This window comes from Orycteropus afer, unplaced genomic scaffold, assembly GCF_000298275.1.
Source record: "Orycteropus afer afer isolate SDZICR_OR568_19922 unplaced genomic scaffold, OryAfe1.0 scaffold00006, whole genome shotgun sequence".
Lineage (NCBI taxonomy): Eukaryota > Metazoa > Chordata > Mammalia > Tubulidentata > Orycteropodidae > Orycteropus > Orycteropus afer.
The window spans coordinates 21,516,768-21,530,088 of NW_006921593.1; the positions used below are offsets into that span (position 1 = coordinate 21,516,768).

The 13,321-nt window shown below is 55.0% G+C and overlaps 1 protein-coding gene across 1 annotated transcript in view; it reads right to left on the bottom strand.

Annotated features, from left to right (window-relative positions):
- Nucleotides 1-203: 203 nt before the first annotated feature.
- Nucleotides 204-13,321, bottom strand: part of UBE2F (ubiquitin conjugating enzyme E2 F (putative)) — a 40,595-nt gene continuing 27,477 nt past the window's right edge. Inside the window, exons 5-9 of the mRNA XM_007941557.2 lie at nt 8,223-8,293; nt 7,304-7,361; nt 6,468-6,500; nt 4,031-4,093; nt 204-254 (exon numbers count right to left, since the gene is read on the bottom strand). Of these exons, the coding sequence (XP_007939748.1) occupies nt 204-254; nt 4,031-4,093; nt 6,468-6,500; nt 7,304-7,361; nt 8,223-8,293 (276 nt within the window). The remainder of the gene's footprint in view (nt 255-4,030; nt 4,094-6,467; nt 6,501-7,303; nt 7,362-8,222; nt 8,294-13,321) is intronic.

A 13,321-nucleotide genomic window follows, 5' to 3' on the forward strand; every position in this document is an offset into this window, starting at 1 on the left:
TTTCCTTGCTGTATTTATGTTGGATTCTCCGTCTAATAGGGGCAGTTACGGAGCTTTGTGTCTTCGGTATAACATGGTCACGGGCTGGCAGCGCCCGGTGGGTGGACAGGGCACCTGAGGATGGGAGGAGGGACTCGCTCTTGTTGGCTAAGTTAGAGACGAAGTTATCAGGCAATTCCTGGTCCTGCAGGCCTCTCCTGGTATCATCTGGCGTAACGTTTAATGTAGTCTTCGACTTTATTCCGGAAGTCCTCCTGGAGACAAAGCAGTCAGGAGAGAAGGGCGTGGGTTAGCTGGAGAAACGACATCGCAGGGCCATCAGACACACTGTGAGTGGCCTCGCGGGCCCAGAGGACCAGAGCTTTGTGGAGCACATGCTCGTCCACCCACTACTGTGTGCAGGGCCTGCAGTGGGGTGTACCACATGAGGTGTGCCGGGGGGAGCCAAAAATAACAGGTCTGACAAGGCATCTCCCTCATTTTACGATGGAGGACTGGGGTCAAGGTCACCACAATCCCTGAGTGCCATGCTGGCTGCACCTCGTCTCTCGACCTGTTGCCTTTTAACACATGCCTGCTCTTCACAGCCCATGACAGCCCCCCACCCAAGGCAGGGGTGCTGCCGAGGTCATCCTCACCCAGCAAAGTGTTTGAAGGGTCCTGGGTGCCGGGACCCTCTGGTGGTGAACAGGGGCACAGGCTGGGGTCACGGTGGCCAGCAAGGGCTCCCAGCCTCCTTGGACCTGGGCGCTCCTCACTCTGGCCCCCATCAAAGTCAGAAGCTAAACCCCTTGGCTGTGCAGGAATAAACAAGGGGCCTTTGGGAGCTAGCATGGAACCCAGGCACCAAAGGAGTATCTGCAGCCCCACTCTGGCCCCACCAGCAGCCTGCCGGCTTCAGCATGAGCCTCCTTAGTGGCAGGACACCACGTGATCTGACTGCGGGACCACACTGCCTCAGTCTACTGAGGAAGACGTACAGTGGGTCTCCACGAGTCTGAGAATCTCCTCCTCAGCTCAGCACTTGGGCCTGGGGGAGGGGCCTGATCTGTGGCTCCAGGTGTCTCCCCCCCACCACATCTGTCAACGAGCCTGGAGGCAAGAGCTGTTGCCCCAGGGGCTTGGCGCTGTCACTGTGGTACTTTCGGCCAGCTGGGCGCTGGGCATGCTGAATCTCCTGCCTGTGAGACCTACCATACCTGGGGCACGAGTGCCCCTTCTGGGGGGCGTAAGCTCCGGGTCTAATGCCAAGAATGAGGTCAGCGCCTTGCTCAAAAGGTCACCTGGCATGGCTGGTGGCAGAGCTGACACACCACCTGGCCACGCAGAACCCTGCCTGCTGCAGACAAGTCACAAGGCCACTCCTGCCAGCAGCCCAGAAGGATATGACACCGCCAGCTCACAAGGACCAGGGCACAAGCTCTCAGAATGCGGAGACCCCCCAGCCTGCCCACCCCACCCCTGTACTGCCCAGTCTTCCTCCCTGAACCCTGGCATCACACTCAGGACACAGTTCGGGGCACACAGGCTGTGGGGAGCTTCCCACTCAAGGGCCGCCACGCATGGGCAGCTGCTGCCGGGGCTCTCTACATAATGGCTGTGTGATCCCGGGTGAGCCACTGAGCCTGCTGGTGTGAGAGAGTGTGTGTGTGTGTGTGTGTGTGTGTGTGTGAGGAACCCTGTGCTCCATGTGGGCACAGGACTGGCAGGAGCCTGACTGCCTGCCCACTGCAGCGCTCTGTGCAGGCGATTCCCCCACAGGGGCAGCAGGGGCCAAGCGGAGCAGCTGCCCGGGGCACTGAGCAGGACTCGTGGGAATACCGGGTGGCAGCTGGCGGCAGGGTGCCCTCCTGCAGCAGGCCTGGCTCTTGGTGTGCAGGCTGCCTGCTGGGGGTGGCAGCCGTGCGGACACTGGGGAGCCGCCTGTCCCCACGGGTGCTGCTCAGGACCCTGCTGTTTCCTGGCCTCAGCATAGAGCCTAGCTCCCCGTGAGCATGTGGCCTTGCCATGGCACCACACTGCTCAGGCTCTGGGTGTCTGCACGGAGCACAGGCTCCATGTCTGTGTCGCCTCCCAGGGCCGAGATCTCATCCCTGTGGCACTTTGCTCAGGACATGGTGACAATCAGACGAGGCACACGGACAACTTCACACACACGCAGGCACACAGCAGGTCTAAGCAGAAGCCAGCCCTCTTAGCACTCGGCACAGTGCTGAGCACCGACGTGGCAGTGTGCAAAACCTGGGACATCCATAGCCTATGTCCACCAGTCCACGTGTCGGGTGGCTGACTGGGACGGCAAGGGCTCCAGAGGGAGGTGATGCTTCAGAAGGTGAGTCACTCATCCCATTACTAGGACACCGAGGCCAAACACTCCCTGCCCTGATGGAGTCTAATGACTGTTAACCACCTCCACCCCACGCCTGTGGGGACTGGCCACGTACCCTGCACAGGTTCCTGCTCAGGCACCTCGATGCTGCTCACTGAGCTGTGGAAGGACCCCCATGCGCAGCAAGCACCCCCACCACGTCTCTACGGGACAGTGCTCACCACCAGCTCTCACGCTCTCCTCTGAGACAGGCTTGCATAGCAAGTGGTTTCCTGGGCATCCGACGTCACCAACCACAGTCTTATTGGCATGGAGTTCCCTTAGCTTTTCTTTCCATTTTGTTAAAAAATGGTTTGGACATTTTATTTCCAGGTAAAGAGTCCCTTAAAACAAGTGTCTTACTGGAAACACCTCAAGTCCACATGCACATAGGCAAAATGGAACCGCAATCGAACAGAGACAGGCTAATGCGATTGAACCAAGTCCCTGGTATCTGGGAAAGTGACCAAAGGGAACGCCCACAACATACAAAGCCCTCCTAAAATCCAGGAAAGAAAATCAAAGTGATCCAATAAAAACACGGCCCAAGAATACCAACAGGTAACCCATGGAACACGGAGTCAGTGCACATTCACAGAAAACACATCCCTCTCTAGAAAGTCAGGAAGTCAAGGAAAAGGCGATTTTCACCAGAACCCGAGCAGTAGCAACGTGCCTACGGCCATGCTGGGGAACAGGCCACTCAAACCAGAACACACAGGCTCTCAGGCCCAAGCCACCCCCGCTGTGGGGCTCTCTGACGTAGAAACGAAAGCCCCAGCATGTAGGAACGTGCATACATCGTTTATTGTTGTATGAAAGTACTGCAGGAAAAACCCAGCGTTCACCAATAAGAGAACGGTTAAAAACCGTGGTACAGCCCGTTCTGGGCCGAAGGTCTTGAGAGAAACAAGTTACGGCTTATGCATCAACCTGGAGGGAAGTCTGAAAACCACCACCCAGGAAGCAGCGTCTGCGTGCGTCCAGCTCAGTGCAAGGCGAGTAAGGCCTCAGGCACCGGGGCCGAGGCCTCCTCCTGCTCCTCAGCCCATCTGCTCGCGTCAGTCCCCTCAGACACGGCTGAGCTTGCTCCGTGCACCTCACACACGACGATGACCTCATCCTCCCTCACACGCGTCTCCCATTTCTTCACCCTCCCTCCCACCCGTCAACCCCCCACACAGATCTGCGACTTCTTCATCCCCTCCCGTGACATCTATCCCTTCCTCATCCTCCCTCACACATGTCCACTTCTCCGTTCTCCCACATATATGTCTGCATTGCTAACGAGGTAAGTGGCCTTGCAGACTACTCATACTGAGTTCTACTGGAAACCACATCGAACCAAGAACGCCTCACTCTGACCTGGAGGAACCACTGTTGTCTGAGGCGCCTCACACTGTCAGGCAGGCGTTCTGTCGCCGTCGTCAGGTGCTGCTGCGTCAGCTCCGACTCAGGGTGACGTGCCACAGAAGGCGCTGCTGCTCGTCCCGCACCCTCCTCACGATCGCGGCCGTGAGCCCGCGGCCGCAGACGCAGGATCTGTAAGTGGCTCTGAAGTCCAGTCCCGGGCCCCGGCCCCCGCCTCTCACCGATCTCACCCAGAGACAGCAGTGCCCCCTGTACCCAGTGCAGCAACCGGAAGCGGCCCTTCCAGCTCACCTTGTCCCGTAAATGGTGCTCTGCAGCTTCAATGTTCAACGGGTCATCAAAATTCAACAGATCCTTCAAGAGAGAGAGAAATGCAAAGTCAGCAGGGGAAAGGGGCTGCTTTTCTGCTGAGTCTTCACTTTATGAAGCAGGCAACAGGATGGAACTAGCAGCGGTAGAACGACCCAGAGAGCTGGAGACCTACAGGAAGAACCGGCCTTCTTCGCTTCTTTGAGGGTGAGGGCACTGTACCTGGGCATTTCTTCCAAATGGTGACTCTCGGCTGACTGAGTGAAGCTGGGCCCGTGGACGTGTAAGTTAGGAGTTAGGAGAAAAAGGAGGGAACGGCCGTTACGTGAACTTCTCATGCTATTTTTGATAACTAGAGATTGAAAGCCACTTTCATTATGAACGTTTAAAAAATAAAACCACAGTTGCTTCATTAAAATCATAGTTTCCTATTTTGATTTTGTTTGTGATGAACGACTCTGCCTTGATAAGGCCAAATTCCGATCTGCCCGTGAACTCACCTACATGAGCACCACACTGAACCCAGCTACCTGTCTGCAACCTCACTGAATGTAGCACTACGCCACCCACTGGCCTGCTCTGGGCTGTCAGGCTGGACCACCGGCCAGTCTGCCTCGGGCCCTCAGGCTGGCACCACCAGGCCAAGCTGCGATGGGGCCCTCGGGCTGGCACCAGGGGCCTCTGACCTTAGGAAAGTACCCCTGTGGTGTGGCCCCTGGTTATGCAAGAGACACTGAAGAAGAGATGCTCAATTCTATACCGCGGGCCTGGCAGCTCTTTATACATCCCACTCCTTTTCTTGAGCACAGCACTTCTTCTGAGTCGTGGCTTTCCACAGCCATAAAGGATGTGTCGTTTAAAGCCAATCATGCCAAAGCAGGGCTGGACTCCTGACATGAAAATCAACATGGGCGTGGCCAGTCACGTCATCAACAGCAAAGGAGAACTACAAATACCTGTGCTCGCATCAGCCGTAAATTAGACTAGAACTTGGAATGGCCACAAACAGGAAGCCCTTCTTCTACGAGCCACCCCATGGGCCACAGAGACTTGTCAGAACCACAACATTTCGTGTCTTCTTTACCATGTCTGACCTAGTGATTACACACGCTTCTGACTGGCTCTTCGGAACAGAGAAGGCCTGGGCAAACACCTGCCCTCGTCGGCCCCTCAACTAAAGCTGAAGATGTGAAGGCCCAATGGAGCACAGCCCTGGGCAGCCTTTCAGCACCTTGGCCCTGGAACCCCATCCACTTCAATCTGAACACCAAAACCAAAACAAACCAAAGCCCTGGGCCGGCACCACGGTCTGGGTGGAAAGTGGGAACCACTTTCCATGGGGATGAGGATGATCTCAGGACAACTGGGAGGCGTGTGCGCGTCTGCCTGCACCAGGCACCTGCCGGGGATACCAAGCAGGACGTCTACCAAGGGCAGGTGGGCTGGTTGGGCGTCAGTTCTTTGGCTGAAGGTAAACCCAGGACCGTCATGCCCTAGGACGGTGGGATGAGGACCAGCAGACCCAAGGTCTGTGGAGCCAAGTCCCACAACCTGCACCACCGCCCTGGGGACATCAGGCCATTCTGGGGAGGCAGCTGTCTGAGACGGGCTCAGCTCACGGGCAGGGCTTAGGTTTTAACAAAAGTCTCAAAATTGTTTCATGAAGGGCAGACCCCCGAAATTTTTTTTCCAGTCCAGCTCTTTTCTGAATTAAAAAGTAAAAACTCAAAGGAACTAATAACATTCAGTGGCACGTCCAGAGGTGTACAGCTGTGTCCTTCCCCGCGCCTCCGTGCCTTCTTCCCACCCCAGAGCTGCCACCGGCTGAGCTGTGCCGTCTCCCTGAGGACGAAACCCTAGGCAGCTCAGAGCCGACGCCAGGACAACCACTCCCGGGTGAGCACGGGATTGTCCCTCCACGTCAGGACACCTGGAGGGGCGGGGCCACCCGGCTTACACAAGGCCAGGCAGGCGAGACAAGCCCAGTGTTCCCAGAAGGCGAGGGGGCCCCTCCCGCAGGCAGCAGAGCAGCTGCTCCCCAGCACCCCCTCTGACCCACAACAGAGCAACAGAAAAGAGGCATGCACATGTGCCAGGTTCTGGGGATGTTTTAAAACCCCCTTGTGTAGTCCTAAGGAGCTGGGATGGTACAGTAGTTAAAACACTGGGCTGCTAACCAAAAGGCGGGCAGCTGGAACCCACCAGCCACTGCTCAGGAGAAAGATGAGGAAGCTGGCTTCTGCAGAGATTACAGCCTTGGAAACCCTCTGGAGAAGTTCTCCTCTGTCCAAGCAGGTTGCTATGAGTCAGAATCAATTCGATGGCAGTGGATTTGGTTTTGTGTTTTCCATAATGCAATAGTTGAAAGCAGAAATCAAGGAAAAGAAGTAAGAACTGGAATTGTGATCAATATACTTACAGTAAATAATGAGTTTAATCCCCAGACAACATCCTGAAATAAGGAGGAAAACAAGTTTCAGGCTTGTAAGCATGTTAAAGAATTTTAAAGCTATGACCCAGCACTGTGTACGGCACCGAATCAAACCTTTCTGCAGCGGGCTTTGCTTCTCTCCAGACAGACCATTAAAACACCTGCCTGCAGTCCAGGACTCCCTAGAAGTGAGTGTGAGGTCAGCCTGGCCCACACTGCACCATGGAGACCCCCAGGTGTTCGTATGCAGGGCACAGCTTCACCATGACCCCCGCCATCAGCAGACACCACAGACCTCCCACTTCATCTTATCAGTCACTGCTATTTCCAGGCTCTTGGGGGCAAGAGATGAGCCAATCACCCACCACCACAGGGTCTTCCTAATTTTGCTCTGAAGTTACATCCAGGCTCAAGGGAGAGTAGTAATTTCAGGGGTAAGAGATTTTCACTATAATGAGATGAAAACTCAGTTCTCTCTAAGATCTGTGACGTGGTCACATCTCCCCGAGCGACCCTGTGGTCTGTGACTTGATCACAGGTCTGGCCTGGCCTTTCTTTCTGCGAGAAGAGGAGTCTCGTCTTTCTGGGGCGCATTTTCACCCTCATCCAATGTGTGGTCATTTAACCGCCTTCTCTACTCTCAAATCTGTCCACTGTGCCGTCCATCCCTCCCTCCCTCCCTGTCCCTGACCTCCTGGTGTGAGTCTGTTTGCTGGAGGAGACAGAGAGATGGGTGTGTTAGGGGACCAGCCGCCGTCCACGGGGCGGGGTATCACCAGAGGAGCAGGGGAAGGCTGGCTATGGGGCAGCGCCATTGCACCTACCTTCAGCGTCCTCGTCGGTGCCCAGCCAGTGCCATCAATCGAATGCTCCCGCAGCAAGCTGAACAGATGCAGAAAGCGCTGTGAGCGAGGAGCAGCCAGGAGGCCCTGTGCTGCCGCAGGGGCCACGCTGCCCCCACCACCTCTCCCAGGCTGCCTCGAGATATTTCTGCCCTGTAGCAGACGCGTTTTATGTTATACTGTGGTTGAGAGTGAAGCCCACAGCTGCCAAGTGTGTGTGTGGAGGGTTCAGGCTCACAGTAGGGGGTTTAGTACCAGAGCCCCTACAATGCGCACCGCTGTCTCCCAGAGGAAGTGAAGCAGAGGAGTAAGAAGAAACACTGAAGGTTTAAAAGGCTCACAGCATTTCAGCTCTCTGCTGACAGCAGCAGGAAGGCAAGGTATGGACCCTCATCTCCGGCCAGTGCAAGTGGGGATACGTCCCCTGCGGGGCACACCCCGGGCAGATCAAGGCCCGTCTGCTTCACAGAGGACCCAAGTGCCTGTGAGCCAGGCCTCCTTAAGCCTGGCGTCCACACTTTATCTGTGGGATTTCATCAATCGTACTTGTCTTCTTAGGCTAAAATGAGCCTCGTGGAGGAAACGCAGGTTCTCATTAGAAGAGGAGGGGGACCAGCTGGCAGCAGGCTGTCCCGAGAACCAGGGCCAGCATATTCACACGGGAACCAGGGCCAGCATGTTCACACGGGAACCAGGGCCAGCATGTTCACACGGGAACCAGGGCCAGCATGTTCACACGGGAACCAGGGCCAGCATGTTCACATGGACATGCTCACACTTCAGGTACCACATCTCAGCCATGGCTCTCAGGTGCACTCTTTGCTCTGAGAGGGCACAGTTCTAAAGCCCAGTGACCAATCCCACCGCTCCCGTGTGGGTAAGGGAAATAGGAGCAGCTTGCCTCAGACAGATGTCCCCTGTCTCTGTGATGTTGGGGTGCCAGATTCTGGTCAAGCACTTCACTTTAGGGGGCTGCAAAACAGAGAGAGAAGTCACAATGATGGTTCTCTAACCCCAGCAGTGTCCCCCACAGCCCAGTGCAAGGCTCACTCATAATAGTTCCCTAACCCCAGCAGTATCCCCTATGGCCAGCCCAGGGCACACTTGGTAATGGTCCCTAACCCCAGCAGTATCCCCTACGGCCAGTGCAGGGTGCACTCGGTAATGGTCCCTAACCCCAGCAGAGTCCCCTACGGCCAGTGCAGGGCGTACTCGGTAATGGTCCCTAACCACAGCAGTGTCCCCTACGGCCAGCACAGGGTGTGTTGGTATCATCCAAGTGTCACTCAGCCCCTTCAGTGTCGCGCCCCCCACAGCTGCACGCTGCTCCCTTCACCCCCACAGGCCTGAGTGTCACACTGAGCCCACTCCTGCCGCCCCCAGACATGCTGTCAGCGCAGCCCAGCAGACCCCACACCAGGGCCTGCGTGCCATCTGCCCACAGCGCTGGCAGGCAGGGCTGGGCCTTGGCACCTCCGACCTGGCGGAGCGCAGCGCCATGGGAGAAGCCTGTGTCCCCTCAGGACCGACAGACACCCCTGAGCCAAGTGTCCGTGCACTGCGGCTGAGGGACCGCATCTGCAGGGGTGACCTGTCCCCTCTGCTGACAGTCTCCAGAGAGGCGGCTACAGCACACACGGCCGACAGGGAGCAGGGCAGCACCCCAGGACACGTCATGCCGGGCCGTCCCGGTGAAGGCGTCCGTCAGTGACTCCCCTGCTGTAGGAACAGCTCATTCACACAGAAGAGGAAAGACAACACAGGCCTGGCTCACAGGAGGAGAGAGAACCACCCCCTCAGAAGCTCTACTGACCGCCAGCGTGGCTCTGAGCCTCCTCTTGGCCACACAGTCAGGTTTCTTTATAAACAGCAGCGTGTGCTGTTTCAGATCCGTTTTGCTGCCCCTCCACATGGACCCTGGCTCTCCCCAGGGGCCAAGCAGCACTTGGCAGACCACTGTCCTGAAATGGGCCAGAAGGGGCCCACCGTGCTGGTCCCTGGGGCTGCAGAGGGTGCCTTTGTCTGCCCTGCACTGATGACATTTCATGACCTGCCATCTTAGAGACACTAAAGTCATCAATCCTCTGTCAACTAGGCCACATTTTTCCCATCCATCTTGGGTGTTAACTCTTAGTTGTGGTGTGGAAATTGTTATCTTTATAATCAAATTATCAGCTTTGACGCCATACCTAGAAAATACCTTAGCATCTCAAAGGCCTGTCAGTACCCACACATACCCTGTCTGCACTTTCTCTTGTCTCTAAATAAGAGACAAGAGAAGTACACGCTTACAGCCCAGTGGGTCTCCTCTCCGATTCAAACCAGAACACAATTGAGAGACTCCACACAGTTGCTGCCCCACACGTGAAAATGTGTGAGTGTGAACACACCGATCAGCTGTGGGGCCCCTGAGGGCACCTCCTGTCAGGCCCAAGGCTGCCGAGAGGCTATCAGTGCTGCAGGGTGGGGCTGCGAGTGCTCTCAGGGGCCGACCTCAGTCACAGTCCGCTCAGACTGCCTCACTGACTCCAGCATCTGAAGGAACCTAAGAGAAGAGCAGGTCCACTCTCCCTCCCAAGACGATGTCCCCTCAGCAGAGGCCCCGACGCACAGACACTCCTAGGCTTGCTGCACCTCCCAGGGCTTTCCCCTTGCTCCTCGCCACCTTCTACACACATGCGTACTCACTGCCATCCAGTCGGATGCAACTCACAGCGACCCCTCCTCAGGTTCCTGAGGCAGCATCATTATGGAAGCCCAATTTCCTTCTGAGGAGTGGCTGGTGGGTTTGAACTGCCAGCCTTCTGGTTAGTAGTCAAATGCCTTAGGCACTATGCTACCAGAGCTCCCATCGCCACCTTCTAGGCGTCATCTATACAGACAACCCCGACTCCGATGACTGCTCTGGACCAAACAGAGAGCAGGGCTCTGTGTCAGAGCCACGCACCCTGCACCTGGACACGACACGTTCCGTAATCTCTTCTGCCGCACCCCCTGCCACCGCCACTGGAGCAAGACAAACATAAAGCAGACGCTGCCCCTTCTGCAGTCCCTGCCACCCCGGCTGGCCCTGCCGCCCACCTACCGTGCAGCAAGGACTTCAACACGATCCCCAGCATGCCTCCCATCAATGGGGAAAGTGGCCCATTCAGTGGACAAATGGCCAGCCCCGCTCAGAGCCGCATCCCAGACACAGTGACACTACATGGAAGGATACAGAACCAGCAGAGAACGAGAAGGAAACGCACAGGAATCATCTCAGGGTCTGAGGGGCGCGCGCTCAGCATTACGTAACACGAAAAAGGAAAAGAGGAGGAGACGGGGCTACAGGAGCTAAAGACAGAGACGACGACGGAAACCAGGGAAGAACTCGGCAGCCTTGCCGAGTGCCATTAATTGCCACACAGAGGCCTTATCCAGGGCTGTGCATGCACAGGGAGACCGCTCGGGGGGCAGGAGTGTATGGAGGGAAGGACACAGGGAAGAGGGAACTATGGGGAGAAAGAGGGAGGGGAGCTGTTACATTGTGGGAGATTGCAGTCAATGTCATGAGACAAAGGGTGTATGAACTGTTGTATGGAATATAAAATTGCTCTGTAAACTTTCACCCAAATCACAATAAAAATTAAAAAAAAAAAAAAAAAAAAAAAAGCCCCACCCATCTGTGAGACCAACAGCCCAGGGGAGAAAGAGGCGAGAGCCAAGGGCAGCCCATGTGCAGCATGAATGGCGAGTGGGGACACCAGCCAGCGCCCCACATGTTCCTGAGACACAGACTCAATGATCTGATTACTCCTCTAGAAAGGCAGAGAAGATACACCATCTTCAGGAGGGCTTTGGACAAGAGGTCTTCTCAGACACAGATGGTGAACTCACCAATGGGCTCATCTCTCTGGAAAGAGGGCCGTTTAATCATATTTTCCAAGCGCCTTAGGTCGAATGTCACTCAGCCCCCTAACCCCACCTCCAGGAATCTGCCCAGAGGAGACACACCGACTGCACTGTCACTCTGGGGCCAGCGGTTCCAGCCTCGCCTGCTCCCACGTGGCCTGAGGTCTCCAAAAAACATCTACTGTATCAGGGGTGTTTTTTTTTAAAAACCAGAATATGTGACTGAACGTGGCCCCTAGAGTCCGAACCATTTACTACCAGGCCGTTTACAGGCAGAGTCTGGTCCATGCCATGGAACAGCTGGCAACACACAGTTTAAATCCCCAGTCCATCCTTGTCATGATGTGATGATGTAACGATATGTGTTAACCGACACGGAACGTTTACCAGATGACCAAGTCACCAACTGTGTGTAGTGCGATGCCCTCTGTCTGACTGGACCCTGTCTGTGACATGTATCAGTCAGGAGTCATCAGCCTGGGTGGCGGTGGTGGTGATTAACACTCTACCCTGCACAGCCATCCTTCTCAACCTCCTAGGAAGTAAAACCAACTCCATCCAAGGTGGACGTGCAGGAATCGCCCGTGGTCTCAGGACAGCTTGGGAACAAGGATTTCTGGCCATGTGGAGGACTGCCTTCCTCACCTGCCTTGGGCTGGCCCTGACACCTGACTAGGCCAGTAACATGTGGTGGCCTAGTGTGACCCATGCCATTCCCAGGAGGAAACCAGAGCCAAGACGGAAGAGCCACACCCCCGTTTCCTGCCTCAGCAAGCGGCCCCTCCAGCCTGAGCCTCTGGAAGCAGAGACGCTGGGTGGGGCTTCAGCCAACTCCCACCTGATGTGGGAGCAAGAAATGAACGGCTTTCTTTTGCAGCCCGCCTGCTTCCAGATGCCCCCAGATGCTAACTGTCTGTACCTGCGCCATCTCTCCCCGGCCTCCCTCCTGAGGCGGCACCCAGAGCCCAGAAGCTGGAAAACAGAGACATGAAGAGACACTTCACCAAGGAGGATATTCAGGCGGCCAACAAACATATGAAGAAATGCTCAAAATCATTAGCCGTTAGAGAGATGCAAATCAAAACAACAATGAGGTACCATCTGGCCCCAGCACTAGTAGCAAAGTTTAACAAGACAGAGAATAACAAATGCTAGCAAGGAGGTGGAGAGATTGGGACTCTCGTACGCTGCTGGTGGGACTGTAAAATGGTACAACCATTGTGGAAAGCAGTATGGCGATTCCTTCAAAAGTTAGAACTAAAAATACCATTTGAACCAGCCATTCCATTACTAGGTATATATCCTAAAGAAGTGAAAGCCATGACAAGAACAGACATATGGACACCCATATTCATCGCAGCCCTATTTACGATAGCCAAAATACAGAAAAAAACTAGGTGCCCATCAACTGAGGAATGGATAACCAATCTATGCACACATGCACACAACGGAATACTATATGCAACTCTAAAGAATAATGTAGAATCTGCAAAACACCGCATAACATGGATGAACTTGGAGGACATTATGCTGAGTGAAATAAGTCAGTCATAGAAGGACAAATATTGTATCAGTCCGTTACCGTAAAAGTCAAGGAAAGGTTTATCTATGGAAGGAAATTTTCTTTGATGGTTACCAGTGGTGGGAGGAGAGGGGAGGGAACACTGTTAGACAGGTAGAGGTAAGTATTGATTTAGGTGAAGAGAAGGGCAATGCACCAAATGTGAGTGATCAACATGGTGGCATTGAGGAAGAAGACATAGAGAGGTGCGTGGGAGGTACAGACAACAAAGATGAACCCTTTTGCACATACAGTACTGCATTGTCAGTGAAGAGGCAAACATGGGTATATGGGTGGATAGATGGGTGGGCAGACTGAACTATTAGGAATGTCTGTGAAGTGGGGAGTGTACCTAAGACCATGTATAGGGTTGGCAGACAATGGTCCCATAAGTGTATTTGTATGATCTGTAAGAATTCCCAGATGTATAGTAAAGCTGATAAGGGACAAGGTTGTAGTCACTTCTTGGTCACAGCCAGCTACCCAGAGGGATCGAGTTGTTGAACTGGTGGGCTTGGGACCATTGTCACAGGGGACATCAAGCTCAA